This window comes from Suncus etruscus, chromosome 12 (assembly GCF_024139225.1).
Source record: "Suncus etruscus isolate mSunEtr1 chromosome 12, mSunEtr1.pri.cur, whole genome shotgun sequence".
Classification (NCBI taxonomy): Eukaryota; Metazoa; Chordata; class Mammalia; order Eulipotyphla; family Soricidae; genus Suncus; species Suncus etruscus.
Genome location: NC_064859.1, coordinates 14939374 through 14961772, shown reverse-complemented (window position 1 = coordinate 14961772; position 22399 = coordinate 14939374). Strand labels below are relative to the sequence as shown.

Below are 22399 nucleotides of genomic sequence, written 5' to 3'. Positions count from 1 at the left end.
TGTTTTTCTTCATTTATTCTCAAACCTCTACATTTGCTAAGAGACCTAGCAGTTCTTCAAATTTATTTTTCATATGATGAATATCAAGTAAGCTAAATTATTCATTGAAATTGAAAATATTTATTACTCTGTGTCAAAAATCTTTGATTCCTTCTCTGGGATCCCTAATAAGAAACCTGTGGTGTAAAATTCTGGGCTCAAACTGCTCCATAATGACCCACATGAATGCTGGACCCACCATGAATATTTTTCTTGCTTTATAGCGAGAAAGATTTTTATAAGTGTTACATACCTTGGCTTAAAAGCCCTTCATACCCAAATCAGTACTTTAGATTTAAGGTGCTCTGTGGTTTCTAATGGAAATAGGAAGGAAAAGTGGAGCAGAAGAAATCAACAAAGCTTGAAAAAAATCCTCATCAGTGATACGGAGTTAAGGAAAAATGAATTTTAACAAATGCCAACCATGGAACGAGGGTTTGCAAACATTTTCCTATGAATACTAAAAGATGGATGTTCTATATTGGGAACAAATAGATAATAGGATAGATTTTTTTATGAATATTTGCAATGTATATATAAAAAACAGCTTGCAGGGATCAGAGTAATAGTACAGCAGGTAGAGCATTTGACTTGCATATGGCCAAACCAGGTTTGATCCTCAGCATCTCATATGGTCTCCAGAGCATCATCAGGAGCTCAGAGCCAGAGAGCAGAGCCAGGAGTAATCCCTGAGTGCCACTGGACCTAACACAATAAAAAATAAAATAAAATAAACAAAAATAAAAAACAACTTTCAAGTGTCTATGGTAGTTATCCAGGAAAAATTTCTAGTTACAAGGAAATGCAAAATTTGAACTTTGACTTATTAAACCCCAAATTCTTAATGTGTAGATATAGATTATTTACATCATTGTTTTCTGTTTCTTGATAGCATCTTGATATAGGCAGTTGACTGCCCAATCAAGACCTGTTCTTAGCACTAGGAATCAAGCCTTTTGGAATACAAATGGATCTGTACAGTGAGTTTAGCTTTTAATGTAATCTTAGAGCAACAAAGAACATTATGCCAGAGAGAACTTGAGGCACTTCAGCTATTGAGCATTCCCCTGCAAAACAAAAAGAATGTTAGGACTATGACACTAGTCAGGCCAAGGGAGAAGAGAGTTTAATGACCTTCCAACACTTCTTTTTTTTTTTTTAAGTTTTATTTGACTTTTTTTTTAAATAATATCTTTATTCTACACACCTTTAAGCCTACTTTCCCTGTATAGGGTGCATTCTACAGCTCTGGAAAACAGGACTGGTTTATTGCCCATTGTGTCTTTCTGGACTAACCATGTATTCTTTTTTTTTTTTTTTTTTTTTTTAATGAAAGAGTTCCTCTGAAAATTTTAAAACTTAGTCTAAAGGAGAACTTCTCTTTGAGTCAAGTCAGGTTTTGGAAAGGCTGTTATCAGGTAATTTGCCATTTGTTGCTCATTTGAATTGAAGTGACTAAGAAACACTGACTATTTTCTTAGTCACTTGTTGGTAGAGATGGTCAAGAAGATGGAAATCCTCTATAGTCTTTTTCTTTATCATCAAGTTTGATGCTTATATGTAATGAGGATTTTGCTACCCCTCCTCCCCCAAAAAAGATAATGTCCAAAAGACAGGCAGAGTTCAATTGACTGGGATTTAGAAGAGTTGGTTTGATGACTTTCTCCTTATTATGCTTTTTTTCTTCAACCCTATCCAGAATCTTGAGAACAAGTCCCATTGCGTGTCTCATGGGGTCACACACTCACTTTCCTCAATCTGGATCTCTTGGGTCTCCTTTATAAAATGAATTTACACCTCCTAAATATAGAGGCACCTTTTTCTCTTCCCTTCAGTCATTTCTCTTTCTTTTTCATTTTCAGTTTGCTTTGCCTCTTGGTTTCCCTACTTTGCCCCACTTGAACTCTGTTGATGGCATCCACAGTTTTCTTCTATTCATTTCTGCCTCTTAAATATCAAAATCCTCTTTTGAATGCGCATTTATCTAGCATTAGACATACTTTACCTTTACCCCAAATGTTATAGTTATGTCTTTGTCATGTTATGTCTTTGTTATTGTTATGTCAGCACTGTAATTTGGGAGAAGCAGAAGGTGGAGCAAAGTATTACACAGTGGCAGAGCTCCCAGGGACAACCAACCCACTTAAGTAGTGGTGTTTCTTAACACTTGACTGACATGCATTGTGGGGGCACAAGAATTCGAAACACATCAAACTTGTGGTCTTAACATCCTCACACTTACATGGCCAATGCTCTGTGGATGCTATTTCCACACCAACTAGGAATGAATTTTAAGCCTTAGGATGAATAGGAAATTCCACTGATATTAGTAGCATTAAAAGAAAATTTAGAGAGCACAGCTGAATTCTTAGATTAATCAGACATGTCAGGTTTTGGAGGTGCAGGAAGGAAAAGAAAAAGTGCATATTGGTTTTTATTTGAGCCCCAAATACACAGTGAATCAGGGCTCACTCTTGGTTCTGTGCTGAGAGATCAGTCCTGGTGGTGCTCAGGAAAGCAGACAAATACTGGGGATCAAACACAGTGCTCGGTCATTTTGGGGGGGGTAGGTCACACCCGTTTGATGCTCAGGGGTCACTACTTGCTATACGCTCAGAAATCACCCCTGGCTTGGGGGAACCATATGGATGTGTGTGTGGGGGGGGATCAAACTGTGGTTCGTCCTAGGCTAGCACCTTACCTCTAGCACCACCTCTCTGGCCCCCAGTGCTCAGTCTTAAGTAAGAAAAGCACCTTACCCACTGTTCTTTCTGACTCAAGACTGCTGACTCTTAGAGTAGATATTATAAAAGATTATATAATGTCTAAACAGTATCTTTTAGAGATTTAGTATTGTTGATTCCAGAGTTTTATTTTTTTAATTTAATGATTTGCAGCATTTCATTTATAGGTCTTTTACCCATTTAATTAGTTTGATTTTATTTTCTATATAATGCAATTTTGGTGCAATTTTAAATGCAATTACTTTTTTGTTGTTTTTTGTTTGTTTCTTTTGGGGGGTCACACCCAGCAATGCTCAGGGGTCACTCCTGGCTTTACGCTCAGAAATCGCTCCTGGCAGGCTCAGGGGACCATATGGGATGCCAGAATTCGAATCACTGTCCTTCTGCATGCAATGCTTTCTCTCTGGCCCCAAATGCCAATTACTTTTAAAATGTATCTGTCATATAGGTCATTGATTGCAAATAGAAATGCAGCAAGGTCTTATATATTCCCTTATAGCCTGGCTTGTTATTTGATATGTGTTTGTGTATATAGCTTTGAGATTATCTACATAGTAACAAATATAACACTCTAATAATAGTGGTAAGTGTAAGCATCTTTCTCCTATATCTGATCTTAGAAGTAAAGATTAAAGTGTTTTTAAAGTGTTTGCCAGTGAGGATAATGTTTGCAGAGAGGTTCTCACGTAGCAACTTTACTTTACAATGCCAATAAATATCCCAGAGATCTGGGATATTATATAAATTATATAAATGTATATATTATATAATTTATAAATTATATAAATGTATATATTATATAATTTATATTGATAAAATATATTATAAATATATAATTTACATATAACCAATAATTTTTATCCAAAGACTTGAACACAACTCTTTTGCACAAGTACACAAATATAGATATTTTAAGAATTGTTTTATCCTTACAATTTGTAGCCTATGTTCTTCAACTTAATTTGTAAAAACATAGTGCAGTGAAGTTTGGAGGGCTTGGGAACTGGATTTGACACTGAATATTATTTGACCCTACTCCACTCTCCCATGTGTACTTTGGAAATTTTTTTTAATGTTGTTCAACTTTGAGAATAATCTAGTTATTGAACAGCAGAATAGAAATTTGTTTGGAGGTGGCTAAAAGCTTTTTCTACTATGTCAATATCCATGAAACTAGAAATATAAGAACCATTAGTTGGTTTGTCATATTTCCATAGAAATTGTGTGGACAATGGTAAAAGTCCTAATCTATCTTGGAGTAAAATAAATGGGACAGAATATAGATTCTCCCTAGAACTTAAAACTGCTAAGTTTTGTATTTTCAGGATTACTTTTCTCTTTTGCATTTACTTGATTGTGCATAATTAATTATCATGTTCCCTTTTGTTGAATTCCAACATTGTTATAGATTTTTTTTTTAGAACAAGAAAGAAAAGGGATCCAACAGTATTGAAGTAAATCAGCAAGTGGTGTTGAAGTGAGAGAGAATAAAACCCAGAACAGAGAGATAGAATGTGTGTTTGGAAAGATGGTTCCTAGTGAAAGCAGCACAGTCAATTTTAAATAACTCCCAGTCTTTGTTGGCTTTTAACACTTTAGTTTTTCTCTTTTTTGGACTGAGGGAGTTCCCCAGCTGTGGCTTGTGTGCTCCTCCCCTATTCTCAACTAACTGGGAAAGCAGTTGGAAGGGATGAGGATATTATGCTGGTTGGAACTTGCAGTTCCGGGGAAATTTTCAGAGTATTCTGCCAAGGTCTCAGAATGTGCTCTGAGGAGTAACCCCAAACCACTGCTAAGTGTGGCCCCCAAACCAAATATAATAATAATAGTTACACTTTATGAAAAATATGTTCGTTGCAGAAGAAAAACTGTAAAATTCAGTAGAATGTGTGTTGGTGGTAGGAATAATACTATAGCATGTAGGGTGTTTGCCTTGCCTTGTATGCAGTCGACTGGCTTCAATCTCCTGAGTACAGAACCAAGAATAAGCCCTGGTGTGACCCCTATAGAACAAGTAAACAAACAAGAAATTTTTCCACAAGTGTGGAAACAAAATGCTGTGTTTGCTATAGTGTTAAAAATTATTATCATCGAATCTAAGTGTCTTTTCAAAGATAGACAGCTCAGGTCACATAATCATTGACTGGCCCTCACATTTGCACACATTGAACATAGGTAGGACAATAAATACGGAGCTAGATAAGTAATTTTGTGATTTCTAGTTGCTCTAGAGAATAGAGACAATTATTTTTTTTCAAACCTTTCAAGCTATAATGAATGGCAAACATTGTATATCTAATTATCTGAAACTCCACATCTGAACTTGGTTGAATGCTTGAGAGCTAAGATGAAACTCAACACACATTCCTGCAAATCATCGCCATGGCAACACACTTAAAATTTCCAAGGTCTTTCTCCCTGGAGTTTGCACCTGCCGTTAGCTTATTGTGAAACAAAAAAGGCTTTCCAACTTGAAAATGCTCGGAATGGTTAGGAGCATGTTTTGAAATCAAGTGGAGTTGAAATGTGGAAACATAAAATAGAATTTTGGGGGGATAAAATATATTTGCATTCTACATGCAACTTTTGGCATCTTCTTCACAATATTCTAAGCAAGGGCAAATGTGGATCCTTTACCTTTTGTAATTATTAGGAAACAGGCATTTGATTGGCAAACACAGTGTCTCCAGGCAGGCCAGTGGTAATTTATGTGCATGTGTTAGATAGTAATCATAGTGAGAACAGCCAAGGTTTAATATTTATTACGCATATGGGATACATTGAGTGCTGCATCAGTCATGATTTTCTTAGTTTCTACAAATATATTGTAAATATTGGGTAGGGCAATCTTCTCATTTTACAGGTGAGGTTAGAGTTAGCACCTGTTAAGGCATTTGCTTTGTACATGGCCAGCCCCAATCCAGTCCCTGGCATCAGATTTGTACCACCCCCAGCACTGCCAGGTAATCAACCCATAAGCACCACTGCACATGGCTTCCAAATAAAGCAAAGCAACAAATGGCAATCATCTACATTCAAATTTCAGATCAGTATTTGGGTCCAACTCCAGTTTTGATCCATACACTGATTCACTCACTAGGAAATGGTGTTACAAGTTCCAATAGCCAGGCTGGTCCTAAAGAATAAAAAAAAAAAAAAGTGCCATCCTGCAGAATTGGTCTGTGTTTCTCAGGAAATGATGAGGGAAATCCCCCAGCCAGGAGAAATTGAGCTGACATTTTGCATGCAAGCTCTTCTACCTTCTATTAGCTCAGGGAGATCTCAGGTCTTTTAGACAGTAAGATGACCAAAACAACAGCAGCAGCAGCAACAACAATAAGGTAGATGCCTTCTCCAATGCATTTTGTTATTTTCATTTCTCTCCAAAAATAATGTGTGGTAGGCAAAAAAAAAAAAGAAAAGAGAGAGAGAGAGAGAGAGAGAGAGAGAGAGAGAGAGAGAAAGAGAGATTAAAGAGCTATTTCCAGTGAAGTTTGATAGGAAAAGAATTTTTTCCCTATTCTCACATGTGGCTAGAAAATAAACAGCAATTTTAAACAAAGGAGGAGTACATACTAACAGGAGTTAAAAATAATTAAATTGTTATGCTTATTATTTTCACAAACAGGTTTAAGAAATTAGTGAAACTGGTTCTTTTTATTATAACTTTTAGATCAAGAAGCAATAAACAAAGATATAGGAAAAACCATTTAAATTTAGACACTAATTTAGTGAGTGATACAAATTCTGTATTCTATGTGACAATAATTCTATCTTCTTTTCTCCCAAGTATAGTGGGCACATGCTACATAAGCAAAAAGGTATCATGCCTTTTGGTTAGTGCTCGATTCAATTTTAATTAATTAATTGAAAATACTGCTGACTCAGAGTTGATGTTGTAAAAGAACAGCATCTGAGATCATGCTTATGTTGCTGATATTCCTGATATGATAAGAACCAGAGGTATCAAAGACAAGAGAGTCTCCTCTATTGAACTTGCTGCTGAAAAAGGAAAACAGTCATTTTAAAAGTTCTCATCATGAGTACAGTTGCTCTGTTACCATGAATGTTTGTGGAAGATGAAATTTTCCAGCGAAACTCTTGGTATAAGAGAGTTCTCAGTTTCTCTTTGATATCTGCACATATGTTCTTGACACAGGCCTACTGGACTTTCCTGAGCTGCTGAGAGCTCTTGGATCTGGCGGCCTTGGGCAGAGTGAGCAGATGGTATCCCCTGCTGTTTTCCATTGACCTTGTTTAACTTCTCAAACATTGGGCAGTAAGGCAAAAGGCAAATCATGTTTTACACGATTAGGCTATGGGACCAAAGTACAGTGGGAAGGGCACTTGCCTTGCACAGAGCCAATCCAGGTTTGATCCCCAACACCTAATGTCCCCAGAGTCTTCAAAGAATAAACCCTGGACACCTGTTTTAGGGGATGGCCACAAAAGAACAACAACCATAAAGTTTAAGAGAATTAGCAAGTTATTCTTGCTGTTATTCTTCTCTGTATATCTCTGTCTCTATCTCCTACTCTGTCTCTGACTCTCTTTGACTTCCTCTCACTTGTGCATGCTAAGAGACTCTAAGAAAGAGGCTTCCTTTCTCTCAGAGAAACTGGAAGCAGTAGAGAAAAGGAGAATGCAAACAGGATAAGGGACCAGAAGACTGAAATCCACTTATGAGTCCAAGACTGAATGATCCAAAAACTGGACACTGTCCATCTAACTGATAGCTAAGGCAGAGACTGTCTTTACTCCAGGGACACTAGCATAGGAAGCCCAGTGATTCTCCAAACCCGGGAATAAGTATGACATGACAAGTACCCCATTACATCATGCAGATAGAAGCAAAGTGTCTTCATTTGTTAATATGGTGATGATCTTGTAAAGGCGCTGAAATTTCTTTTTTAAGGGTGTTGTGATAGCGCAAAGGCTGTTTGCATTGCTGATCAGATTTTTAAACATGGATGTGTGAAGTTAAGTAAAATCACACTTATTTGGGAAGGAAATGTCAGTGTGTGAACATCTGAGGAGAACAATTGCTAGGAATGCATTTAATTGACCTTGTTAGTAGGATACATAATAAAGTTCAAATGTGCACCAAACCAGACGTGTCAACTCCATGTCTCTCTAGCTCTGGAGACTTTTATAGTCATAATCATCCTGAAAAATAGGTGTTTAGAAATAATACCCAAAGAAAATAGAGAAAAGGTCCAGGAGGACCAGTCCATGATAGGAAATAGTGGAGCAGTGCAATTTGAGTAGAGAAGAGACCATCATGACAATCAGAGTTGGAAATGATCACTCTATACCAGGACTGGGTACTGATAAGTGATATGCATGGTACTCCTTCAGTAACAGTATTGCAAACCACAGTGTTAAAAAGGAAACAGAGAAAGAGAAAGAGAACTTTTACTCCAGAAGCAGGTGGATGGGGGAAAAATGAGAGGGAAACTTGGAACATTGGATGTAGAAAATGTGCACTGGTGAAGGGTGGTGTACATTATAAGATCGAACTCAATCTATGAACAACTCTGTAACCATGGTGTTTAATAAAAGAAAAATTTAAATAGATGTTAATAATTTTGTGTACTCTGGAAGTCATCTAGAAAGTTCAGTAATATACCCAGTAGTCACATACCCAAGTAGCATGGATGGAAATGTGTTTGGCAGTAACACTTACACTCCAATACTCAACAGACAAAGAGCAAGTTTCAACTCAGAAATGGCCTTTTCTTGTCACATGGGTGATGAAAGTTTTACTTGCAGCTTAAAGAAGGGAAATGCAGTTATTGGTATTTATCTTAACTTCACTAGTCCCAAACCATATCTCTAACGATTTATCCTAGACAGGTAGTAAAAGCTGCTAGTTCCTACCCCTCAGGTCAATGAACATGTTCTCAATGATCGTCACAGAATATGGGTAGTTTATTCACTTTAAATTTATAGACTAGAAGTCAAGTGCCATGCATCATGGTATTTTAAAACAACCCAGAAGATACAAAACTCTTTCTTGGTGCCAGGTTCCAGTACAATAAGTTATCTCTTCTACTACAAATAATTTTCACCAAAATTGTTCCAGGATTTACTTATTTAGGAATTCATGTACTAACACTAAAAGAAAGCATTGAATTCTGGTTTCAAATTTTACAGGTGGGAGATGGTAATGCTTTGTACTTGTTCTCTTTGGGCTTTTCTTTTCTCTTAAGATGATTTCAAAAGAAGCTGAAAGACTGACAAATGAGGTAGGAAGGGGAAGAAATGCAAGGCAAAAGCCTCACATAACGAGCAGGAGTCTTTCTTAGTTGCAAAAACGAAATTTTAATTAATTGAAAATAATGATTCTAGTGAGCACCTTTTTGAAAAGAACAATGAACAGGATTCTAGTTAATTATTAGTTAATTAACTGATGATCAAGTATACAAAAGCCCTGAAGAACACAAGATTATCTGATACTCAACATTTGAATTATTTTTTTGTTTTCTTGGGGGGCCAAGATGGTCAGGGGCTACTCCTGGATATGCACTCAGAAATCGCTCCTGGCTTGGGGCTATGGGACGCCAGGGGATTAGGACGTCCTAGGTTAGCACATGCAAGGCAAATGCCCTACTGCTTGTGCCACCACTCCAGCCCCTTGAAAAGATTTTTATGTAATTCTGAAACACTTGTTTTCTTCTTTATTAAGGCATAATTAACATAGTAATTGAACTACTTTATTTTTGTCCTGTGCAGTAGAATGACTTTAATAGTGGGCTTATTTCTCTTATCAACCAGTTCTGTTGTTTGTTATAGTGGCTAGAAGAACTTCCAATTTGTTGACCTGGTATTTATTCTAAGTGTCTCTTCTATGTTATGTTAGATCTAACATGTTAGATTTTATATCAGGCACAATAATACAGCGTTGAATATAGCTTAAAACATTAAAACGTGTAAGAGAAAGTGATTCATGAAAATGTTAAAAATACCTTCAAACAAAAGAGAAGTTTGATTATATGTTCACCCATTATATTGTAAATATTTTGTCAGCAAAACACCTTTTAAAATCTCCTCTGACTACTTAGTTATTCATAAAAAAAAAAAGTAACTAGGGGCCGGGCGGTGGCGCAAGAGGTAAGGTGCCTGCCTTGCCTGCGCTGGCCTTGGACGGACCGCAGTTCGATCCCCCGGCGTCCCATATGGTCCCCCAAGCCAGGAGCAACTTCTGAGCGCATAGCCAGGAGTAACCCCTGAGCGTTACCGGGTGTGGCCCAAAAACCAAAAAAAAAAAAAAAAAAGTAACTAAATGACTGTAAATGGGTGAATAATCTAAGGGTTAGTAAATGCATGCTCTGAGTGCATTTTTTCATCTACTTACCTATTGGTCTGAAATAGATGGCTTGATTTCAGTCCTTCAAGGCATTTTACTTATTTTATGATAGAGACAAAACCTTGATCATATGTTAGATCTTGAATGAAAGCATTATAAAGTCATAGTTTCTTTAGAGTAAATTTGTTTTTGTAACTACCACAATCATACTTACAGGAAGGAAAGAGAGACAAGAGACTATTATATATGAGAAATAGAATAATAATCAACTTTTTCTCTCTTGTCTGTTAAAGTAGGCTGTATCTATCTACTTTCACAAAACAAAGACGGGGATGCTTTTAAAAGCCGGTAGACCAACTTAATGCTAGGCCTTTTAGACTTTCAGCCACTATCTCTTTTCAGTCAAATATGACTTTCTGTGCTTCTCTAACATAAATTTCCAGGCACGAGTTACAATGTCAAAACCTGTTATAAAGTTTCATTTTCACTTCTAGAGAGGTTTGAAGTTATAAATATTTGAAAAAGTGTGATTTTTGCCACAATTCTCATCTCCCACTCTTAGGAGGTATAGTCTGGGAAAATAATCTATACTGCTCACTCTTATTTTAAGATCTAATGAGCTGTTGTCACTGAGCAATTTTGACAAGCATATGCCTAGAGTTAGTGAGATCTGAGAGGGTAGCCATCAGAAATATGATTATCTAGAATAATTCTACTATATGCAAGTGGTATATGCAATATTTCTTCTAGTTTTAAAGTCAATACTAAATTATTCTTGGAGCAGTAGAGATAGTAAAGTGTCTGATCCAGATGTTCCATATGGTCTCCAGAGCACTGCCAGGAGTAATTGTTGAATTTGGAGCCAGAAGTGACCCCTGAGAATTAACATTGTGGTTCAAAGGCAACCCCCCAAATTACTTCTTTTTGGCAAAAATTACTTTATTTAAGAATATATGTCAGATGTTAAATTGTTACTGGATGCTCTGTCTTTCTTGAATGTTTGATTATTTGATTATTCATAGTCTTCAAAGTAACCATCACAATCTATGGAAATGCCATTCTAGATAAGCTCTATTAAAGTCCTATAATATTTTTTTCTGGAGACATAAAACAAAGGCATAAATGTTGTTCCTAAGAAGTTGCAAAATAAGAAAAAAATATTCCTAAGGAGTTCTCAGACTTTTAAATTTAAATACGATTTGGAAAGAAAACCACCTCCAATGTCCTAATTCAGCAAGAATATTATTCCTTAGAGCCTGAGAGATAGTGCAGCAGGCAAGTTGCTTGCTTAGCATGCAGCCCACTAGAATTCAATCTTCAAACCCTGCCAGGAGTAATTATAGAGTAAGAGAGCCAGAGGTTCAACAATAAGACCTAAGAACTGTTGAATTTAGTCAGAATCCCAAATAATTAAAAAAAATACATACTCCTCATACAGTAGCTTATTTGGGGAAATTATATATAAAAGTTCATAAATACTCAATTCAAGATTTAAAAAAATCGGAAAATCAGCCTTATCTTAACATTGTTCCAAGCCTCAGTCCTTTTTCTTACCATTCCATACTCAGATCATGGTGTGGGATACAAATTTCCTTTTATTCCCTGGTTAAATCTCTATCAAGGGAATGTGAAGATCAATGTTCCCCTGCCATCAAAAATATTTCTTTACTCAGTAGCAAAGAAATATTTTTGACATATGTCTGTGTGTGGATCTCTTTACACCTTTGCTTTTGAATATCCAATTCTAGAATGACTTTCAATTTAAGTCACACAACAAAAAAAAGATCAGTGATGACTTACTTGTTGTGATTGTATGTGAAGAAACAAAGTACATTACAAATAAATGGTCACATCCATTTATTTTTTCCCAAGATATAAGGAGAGATAATTTGACGAAGCACTAATGATGGTTGTGTGATGGATCTAAAGATAAATATCCCATTAGCATCCACATTGTGAAAGCAGTTGCTAATAAGGAAGACCTTGGTTGGACGGATTTTTCATCAGTAGCTTAATAAGAATAGAAACAGGGAGTGCAGTTAGTTAATTTTGTAACTATCATGGTTCCTGGAATGTTGGAAGTCAAGGTAAAATGTAGTAAAGAAAAGACTTAATAATTCATATTTTCTTCCTATTTCCAAGAATTTCTTTATACCTTGAAGTGCAGAGATAACAAACATGTTTAAGGTCTTTAAAAAAATTAAAAGAAAACATTGGTGCATGTATGTATATTTAAAAAACTTTCAATTTATTCCAATTAAATTTGATTATAGCATATATTAACATTTGTATTTTATAACTAGATTAATAAATGGAAGTGTAGTCTTAATTTTACTGCCTTCTTAGTGTCACTATGGAGATGTCATGCCAATAGGAAGAAAGTTGTGATGTTTCATTATATGTGTATGTGTTTTTATTAGTGACAATTTTATTGATTACCAATAATCCTGTACTCTACTTTTGCTATATTCTCACTAAAATAAAATTTGTCATGTATCTTTATAAACATCATCAAATACTTCACAGAAAAATTATCGTTTTGATGAATGAATGAATGGATGGATAGATAGATGGATTGATGAATGGATGGATGCTTGGATGATGGATCAATGGTTGTATGTATGTATGTATATATGAATGGATCGATGGATGCTTGAATGATTGAGTGCTTGGATGAATGGATTAATGGAAGTATGATGGATGCTTGTATGGATACTGGATGAACAAATGGACAGATGGAGCTGGTGAGATAGCACAGTGGGTAGGGCACTTGCTTTTCATGCAAGGTTTAATCCGCAGTATCCCAAGTGGTTTCCTGAGCAACACTAAGAGTAATCCCTGAGTGCAGAGCCAGGAGCATTGTAGGGTCTGTCCCACAATCCCCCCCCAAAGATGGACAGAGTCAACTGGGATGAAACAATCATAATCTAATCATAGATTAGATCATCTTAGAGCTATTTTTATTAACAATATTTTTTGAGCTAGGAATGTTAACTTAGTGTTAGAGCATTTCTTTTTGCTTGTATGCAGTCCTAAATTCTATCCCTAACCCTGACCAAATAATAGAATAAACAATCACTTAAATTTCCGGCTTCAGTTTTCTGATATAAAAAGTGAGGAACATAGACTAAAGCTCACTAAGATTTGGTTCAGTGCAAAATATGTACTACATTCAGACTGAAGCATTATTCTATTCTCTAGCATGTTGAATGCCAACAATGAAAGCAAAGATTTGAGAGGCATGTTATTTGAAACTCTCCATCATGGGCATTTTACAATTATACAATTTGTTTTGGCCTCATTACCCATTAGGATTTTTGAGTTCATCCTGTGTGACTAATTAGTCCATTCAGTCATAATAGTTGGACTAGAGGCTCAAATTGACACAGCTAGAAGCAGAGATTTGCTTTGTAAACATCTGTCAGGATTTAATTTAAGCAGGGCCAGCCCCAATTCAGAGAGAATTCTTTATCTATAAACAAATAGGAAAACATATTCAATCACCTGCATATTCTAGTTTCTATTGTACTTCCTCTCCACTGCCCTCAGTTTTGAGAGGTTTTCTATCCTTATCCTAATTAATGAGAATCCAGAATAGATGACCTCAATTGCTTCTAGAAAAAAGAAATGTATTTTCCCTCTTTTTTGTGAAGGTGGGGAAGGAAGGAAGGAAGGAAGGAAGGAAGGAAGGAAGGAAGGAAGGAAGGAAGGAAGGAAGGAAGGAAGGAAGGAAGGAAGGAAGGAAGGAAGGAAGGAAGGAAGGAAGGAAGGAAGGGGAGGGAGGAAGGAAGGAAGGGGAGGGAGGAAGGAAGGAAAGGGAGGGAAAGAGGGAGGAGGAGGGAGGGAGGAAGGGAGGAAAAATGTGAGCAAAGATAATTATTAATTTAAGGGAATAGTTAAAGAGATGTATTGTCTTTAAAAAAATACATGAATTGGGGTTAGAGCAGTGGCGCAAACAGAAGAGTGTTTGCCTTGCATGTGCTAACTTAGGACAAACTTCGGTTCAATCCCCCAGCGTCCCATATGGTCCCCCAAGCCAGGAGCGATTTCTGAATCCATAGCCAGGAGTAACCCTTGAGTATCACCGGGTGTGGCTCAAAAAGCAGAAAACAAAAGAAAAACAAAAAACAACTATGAATTTAGGGATCAGAAATATACAGGGTTTAAGGCATTCATGACCCTGGTTTGATCCCCAGTATCTCTTTTGGTCCCTCAATATCACCAGAAGTGGTAGCACAAAGGAAGGAAGGAGCAAGCCATGAGAACAGCTAGGTGTGACTCCAAAATCTCCAAACATTTTTAAATTAAGACGTTAACATTATTTGAATTTAAAGTTCCTGTTTTGCATAACTTTCCTTCTTGCTTAAGGAAGAGTCCAGTTATATAATTTTTATTTTCTTTCTCCAAAATTCCCTTTAAATCTATTTTATCCCAAGGCATTACATCCACATCCTGGTCTTTCCCACTGAGTTGCCAGTGAGAATGGCGATATTAAGTGCACATAAAAATGCGTGTTAGAATGAGTAAGACACTGTGATTTCTTTACCCTGATGGAGTTTTTCTACGCGACCCACTTTCACTGTTCTGGAACCGTGGCATACATTTTAAACAGCGAAGAAAATTTTGAGGAAAATTGAATGGCTTTCAAGTCTGTCTATTTCCTCAGCAAAAAAAAGTAGATTTATGGTCACTTTTTTGTAGTAGCCTAAGGCATCGATTTGGAAATAAATATTAAAGTAATGTGAAAGCTAGTTGTTTTTAGGAATATTTAAACTTTGCCCTAAATATTCATGAATGCCAATGTTCAAACATTCAAATTGGAGAAATGAGTGTACAAATGGGGGGTATATTTTTTCAAGCATGCACTTACCCAGAACACTCAGAATAAGTCTACATCCACCTGCATTCTGCATTAGCAGAATATTTAATGAAGTGATACATACGAAGAACACTCTTATGGAAGGAAGGGAGCATTTAATAGGAATTGAGTGCTGTTGTTTACATTACTGAGGAATTTCTCCCTCTGCTCTTGAGTAGCATGGGTGCAATAAGTTATTTTCAGGAAGAAAGCATAACCCATGCTTTACAGTTTCTGACCACAGATATGCCCACCTGAAAATACTGTGTATAAATCAGGTGTTGCATACTTCTTGGCTACTGTAATCCTCCTTTTCTTAGTGATTCATGTGCTATTGCCGAAAACACCCTTCACATATTGAATCCACAGTTACTGTTTCTGTTTTCACTTATATTAGACTAGTGAGCCATGGAATGGACATATTTATGTGGTGTCTACTAGTCAGAGAAACTGGAAATAAAACAAAAAGTGTGGTTGAGATCATGGGCACTAACAAAAGACCTTGACAGAATCTCTAAGTGTATGTTGTAGTAGTTGTTGTTGTTATTACCTTTAATGAAATGGTTAACTAATTGAAATGGTTAACTAATTGAAATTTCCTAGAAACATCTTGTCCCAAAGTGTATTGGTTGAAAAATTTCTCACACAAATTTGAAATTTGTTACTTTTTTAGTTTTCTCATTCTTTTACCTCTTCTTGTTGTTGTTACTGTCATTTTTGTTGTAATGTCTATGGCTCACACAACTTGGTTGTGGCTTGTGGCAGATGGCACCATCGTGACAGTGTTCATACCAAGGATTTTATTGTAAGTTATGGGGCAGATTGAGGCATCCATTTGAAATTTTATATATCCAAGACAGCATTCTACCATTGAGTCATATCTCTTTGCAATTAGACTTTTTCCCCCCAGAGAAACATATTTAGAAATAAATCTTTGCTATAGAATTTGTCTGATTCAGTCCTGGAAGGCACAAGTGAATGTTCAAAGCTGCTTCACAATGACAAAAGCATCAAAAACAATTGTCCTCTTGGAACATACACCAAGGACCCAAAAACAAAATGGAAAAAAGATATTTGCATCTCTTTGTTCCTTACAGCTCTGTCCACAATACCCCAAAACTGAAATAACCCAAGTGTCCAAGAATAGATGAGTGAAAAAAGAGTAGGGCATTTACCTTGCATGCAGCTGACCTAGGAAGAACCTCAGTTTGATCCCTGGTCCCATATGGTCCCCCAAAGCCAGGGGTAATTTCTGAGCACATAGCCAGGAGAAACCCCTAAGCTCATTGGGTTTGGCCCAAAAAAAGAAAAAGAAGGAAAGATTTTGTCATGAAATTTGCTGCTACATGGAAGAACCTGGAGAGTGTCATGTTAGAGAGGGAGAAAAAGAGCAACACAGAATGATCTATCTCATATATGGATCAAAAAGAAACATAATAATGGAATAGCAAGTGCCTAAAGACAATGAAAACTGGAATTCAGTAGGAAACACGCTACTTGAAAAGGCTGGATGATAGGATGGGGCAGGTTGTTGGGGCAACAGATGCCTACCATGGAAGGAGGATTTTACGGAGGAGATGGTGCTGAAAAGGTGGTAAAGTGTTATGTATGAAACCCTGTCAGCAACAGTACTATAAATCATGATGGAAAAATTATATACATATATATATATATATATATATATATATATATATATATATATATATACACCTATTGTTGAAGCAGAATTTTCGGGAGTAAATTTTGCAGGAAGGCATTGGTGGAGGGGAATAGATACTGGTTAAAAAAAATCAATGTTGAAACATTGTATGCTTAAAATCCTATCGTGACTTCATAATTTTACAGTGAGTAATTAAGTAACAACTCTAAAAATTAGAAAACAAATAAAAGTAAGGAGAACAAAATATTTCAATAGATGTTTTGAATAAGAACGTATTTGCCATGCGAATATACACATCGCTCTGAATTTGAGAAGATCAACATGGAACTTTGACCGATGAGTGGTTAAATGCACAGTTAGGGACACTTAACTAAATGGACAGCTATATAAAGCTAATGTTTTTCCTTGATTACTATTTTGTCTCTTCTGGCAGGTTGTCTCTTTTCTACAAACGTGATAAACTAAAGGAAAATATACTGAAGAATAGAATTGATTGATGTAACATATTTTTGTGTCTTTCTACTTCTCTAGCAACAGCATGTCCTGGAGAGGCAGCTCCAAACAAAGTGAATTAAATTTAAATTACACAGCTTTGGCTAGAAAATTGTGCAGTTAATTTCACCTCTAAAGAGGAAATTTGATTTCTCCCGCACACTTGAACCACTTCCTGATTTCTCATACAGTGATAATTTCTGCCAATGTACCTATTGATTTGAGATCTTTTATTCACAAGTCCATGTTTGTGATTTTTCATTTCTGAAGGACAAAGTATGGAAAATATGAGTGAGCGTATGTGGCTCGTGACAACATGGATGGCAGTGTTGTCGTGACAACATTAAGGGCATTAACCTCAATGACCAAAAGACAAATACAGTCTGATCTCACTTACATGTGGAATCCAAATATCATGACGCTCCTAGACACAGAGAATACACTCTGGTGTGTGGCAGTTAAGGGTAGGAATGAGGAGGGGGGAAATGTTACAAGGGAGTCAAGGAGAGAAATGTTCCATTATAAAATCAATAGATCATGGGTCTGGAATCACAACTATAGTTAATACTGTATTCTGGACTTGAGAGTATTACAAAGAGAGTGCATGTTACAAGTTCTCATAAGAAGAAAATTTTTGTACGAGTATGAATTCTAACTGCATGTTTGTGGTCATTTGTAATATATGTGAATATAAAATCATTGTAGTATATACCTGAAGTTAATACAAATGTCTATGGGGGAATATATATTCTTTATCTGAGGAAGAGTACATTAAATATGAAAAGGGACTTTTAAAATAAGATTATTCTTATGTGTAATTTTTTCGACCATAAGATGTCTATTCAAAGTACTATTTCTTGTATGACATCTTTTGTTATTTTAAGTACTGTGTTCTGTGAAAACGAACACTGAGAACATCTTAACACTCTCTAATTGCTGTGGAATTGTTCCAAAATTGTTCCAACTTTTTCAAACAAGACTTCACTGATGTGCCCTAAATAACTTAGCCTACATGAAGCATAATCCACTGAGTCAAACCCATGTAGCCCATGGATTGATTTTTAAGAAACAGTCTTTAATTATCTATATATGATGCTTGGCTCTATGTGAGATTTGAACCTAGATATAAAAGAGAGATCGTTCATTCAGCAAAATCATAATGCATCTACTGTATTTGGACACAAATACTCATATATAGCCTAATTGAGATGCATTTGCATGTATAATTTTCAATTTAGTGTTCAAAATCATTCTCTTTATAAACAGCACGGAAGATTGAACTGGAATGATATGATTGCATGCATGTGGATAACATTGTGACATTGGGAAGCATTTATGCTGTGAACCAATTCTAAGTACTTCGGGTATACTAATTTAATCTTGACTATAGTAGATACTTTTAAGCTTTCTATTTTCTCATATGAGAAAAAATTAGACACAGAATGATTTTCTACCTGTATACTAGGATTTCTTTATATCTGACTACTAGCAGTTTGTGTTAGGAAATCATTGTGTGAGGACCATTCAGTGGAATAATGGAATAATAAAAAGCCTCCTTTGTCATGGGTAGCTGTTAGAAGCCCAAAGTAGCAGGTACCCAGCCCTTATTGTCCACTACTGAGCATCTAAAATGTCTCTAGGAAACATCTTGCCCAAAAACATATACAAATTGAGGTGAACTAGGACAATATCACTACCTTGACGAGTAGCCTTCGATTAAAGAATTTTATTTCTCCCCCTACTAAACATCTCAAAAGATATCATTATATATTTAAAATTGCTCAAAGTGAGCCAGAGAGATGGCAAAGCGGTAGGGCATTTATTTTACATGCAGCCAATTCAGGACGAACAGTGGTTCAAATCCCAGCATCCCATATAGTCCCCTGTGCCTGCCAGGAGCGATTTCTGAGAATAGAGCCAGAACTAACCCTAAGCTGCCAGGTATGACCCAAAACCCAATAAAATAAAATAAAATAAAATAGCTCAAAGAAAAATGCTTTCTCATAATACACAGAAAGCCCATAGTAGTATAGAAGGAAATAGCTTCACCCCCTGAAGTTTTCAGTTGCGCTACAGAAAAATAAATTATCTGTCCTGGGGCCAATCAGAACAATTGTACTGTAATATTTTATAATCCAATAACTTTTTATGATCAAATTAGTTTGGATGTTAATTTTCAAAATGTGCTGATTCCAATAAAAAGATGGAATGTCATTTACCTTTTACAGTGTGTTTTAATGAAACATATCCACAAGGACATCTCCCTCAATTTCTTAGAGTTATCATTGGCATTGTTACAATTCCAGCAAAATTCTTAATTCTGCTTATAAAATTGCAGCAGCTAAATGAATAAATGTAGTTTTTCAACTGTCTCAGAGGACTTAAGCAAAAAGTAATGTGAAATCATCCCAGCATTCTGTTTAAATGGTGACATTTATTGAAAGTTATATTGTGAAGTATTAGCACCTGAGCAATATATTTAAGAAACTGATGAGTCTGAAAAGATATTAAGCCTAAATTTAACTATATTAGATACAACTTTAATAAAAAAAATAAGCCAAATAATATTTAGAGTTTTTTTTTCACATAAAACTATATTATTTTAATTTAATTTGTATTTGCAGGAGTGGGATGACCTAGCAATATTCAAGGGTTTTGGTCGAAATTCCCAGTGATACCTGGTCCAACTGAAAGGCCTTTAAAGTGTCATTCTTGGGTGCTATTAGGCCAAGGGGTTAGGGATTGTCAGGCCCTTACCCAGTGGTGCTCAGATCATGCAGGGGCTGAATGTGGGGCCTCACTGCACAATTCAGGAACTCTCTGAGGTGTCTCTGATCCCTAATTCCTCCTTTTAAATAAGAATTTATCACACTATCTTATTATCTAAATAAAGATAATTTCCTTCATTTTTAGCCAATGTTGTGAAGTTTTTTTCTCCCATTGAGAACTTGCATTCTCATTACCTGTGGCCTGAGCCAAATCTGATAGGAACCTTCAAAATGCGCATGCCGCATTTATGCAGTTTACTGCAGCTTGTAAGAGGCAGGAAAGCAAAGACTTTGGTGCTTGTGAATATGTTGATTATGTGACTAACTGCTATGATTTACACTTTTTGAGTTTTATTACGGTTAACTTTTTCCTTAAGTGCAATGAAGCAACTAGAATATCATAAGAAAACAAAACTGTCATTACTCTCATAGTCACTAGAAAATACTCTGACCCAATATGCTCTTAGTGAATTATGAAACCCTAGTGATAAAAAAGGACAAGCCACCTGCCATTTGACAATTATGAAAATGAGAACAGAGAATGAAATCTCAACATATACACATATACAGACACACAAAATGGAGAGCCTATTTGCATCCCTTTTCCTTCAGTATTTATTAACTGCAGTGAGAGATATTCTCTACTTACTCTGTGCTTCCTAATAACTAATAATGACAAGCTAGATTTTAAAGATTCATCCAAGTCTCTGGTCCCTGAATAGAAAAGATAATAGCTGTTCTGTTTTTAGAAAACCAAGCACAAGTACTGCATAAAGTGTACTGAAGCATATTTTGTAGCACTCAAGGGCTGTAATAAATCTCAAACCAGCCTTTACTGCCAAGTTATTACTGTATTCAGTTGAGTATTTGGAAATCTACAGGTTGACTAACATTATTTCTGTGTCTTTCTATTCAATGAGCTAGAATTGGTTTTCATTAAAATGCAAATACCTTCAAAGGGGAATCTTCATTAAGGGGGAAAATGAAAGTCCTGTGATTTCTGCAAAGAAGCATGTTGATTTGGTTCCTGAACCTCTCTGGTAAATGCAAATGGCTTTTCACTTGTTCATAAGCCAAAGATACTAGGATCTGAGTGTATGGGAATCTACAGGTTGGTTAAGAGCATTTTTGTGTCTTTCTAGTCAAGGAGCTAGACGCTGGTTTCAGTAATATGCAAATGTATTTATAGAAGGAATCTGCTTTACAAGGGAGAACGTAAGCCCTGTGATTTTTGGAAGGCAGCATGTTGATTGGGTTCCTTAATGTCTCAGGAAAAGGCAAATGGCCTTTTGCATGATACTAGGCTCAAGATACTAGGATAAAATCTTGGATCCTTTCCATTAATCTTCTGACTGTGATCTCTTACAGACGACAGATGACATCCTTGTAGCCTCTGCAGAGTGTCCCAGTGACGATGAGGACATTGACCCCTGTGAGCCGAGCTCAGGTGGGTTAGGTTAGTCAACTTTTTTTCTTACTTTATTTGCTTTATTCTGAATCTTTGCTGCATGCGCTTGTCCTGTAAGAAGTCTGACATGGATGGCTAGAACTTCGTCCTTCCACCTATTTAAAACAAAAAGAAATACACAGAAAAAAGACTTTCTTTTAGATAAGGGTGTCTTGGTTTTTACATCAGATAAATTCGCCTCTCTTTGTTAAAATTTTTTTTTTTTTACAAATCCACCAAGATTATACATTTTGGAAACAGCAGTAGAAAACAGCACACAAAACTGTTGGTTGCCTGTTGTTCAGATTCCATTCATTTGGCATATCATTTTTGCATGTAAGATATAATGGGTCTTCCCTTGGGTCACCAATAGTAAGACTGTAAAGCTTCAAAATTGCAGGGCTTTTGTGGAAAATTATATTCCCTTCCTGCAGTAAAAAAAAAAAAAAGTCCCCAACACTGCATCTACCAGCAAACTATCTGAAATCATGCGTTTCTGAATTTTGGAAATAAGATTATTATAGCTGTAATGAAACTAACAGCAGGTAGAATCTTTGATAGATGTAATATGGCAAAGATATGAAACTTGCCGTGTCTCTCTAAAATTTTAGTTGATATATAGATGGGAGAGAGAGAGAGAGAGAGAGAGAGAGAGAAATGAGTGAGTGAGAGACAGAGACAGAGACAGAGAGAGACAGAGACAGAGACAGAAAGACAGAGAGACAGAAAGAAAAAGAAAGACAGAGAGACAGAAAGAAAAAGAAAGAAAGAAAGAAAGAAAGAAAGAAAGAAAGAAAGAAAGAAAGAAAGAAAGAAAGAAAGAAGAAAGAAAGAAAGAAAGAAAGAAAGAAAGAAAGAAAGAAAGAAAGAAAGAAAGAAAGAAAGAAAGAAAGAAAGAAAGAAAGAAAGAAGAAGAAAAGAAAAGAAAAGAAAAGAAAAGAAAAGAAAAGAAAAGAAAAGAAAAGAAAAGAAAAGAAAAGAAAAGAAAAGAGGAGCCGGAGAGATAGCATAGTGGACCAGGGGTCCTCAAACTTTTTAAACAGGGGGCCAGTTCACTGTCCCTCAGACCATTGGAGGGTCTG

General features: G+C 36.1%; 1 protein-coding gene across 28 annotated transcripts in view; it reads left to right on the top strand.

The window, feature by feature from the left end:
* Positions 1-22399, top strand: part of NRXN1 (neurexin 1) — a 1163035-nt gene that overhangs the window by 1108223 nt on the left and 32413 nt on the right. For 17 of the 28 annotated variants that reach the window (XM_049784318.1, XM_049784307.1, XM_049784316.1 and 14 more), the window contains one exon: positions 21239-21326. In XM_049784318.1, coding sequence (XP_049640275.1) covers positions 21239-21326 — 88 coding nt within the window. The remainder of the gene's footprint in view (positions 1-21238; positions 21327-22399) is intronic. The other 11 variants (XM_049784303.1, XM_049784319.1, XM_049784329.1 and 8 more) reach the window with 1 other exon arrangement.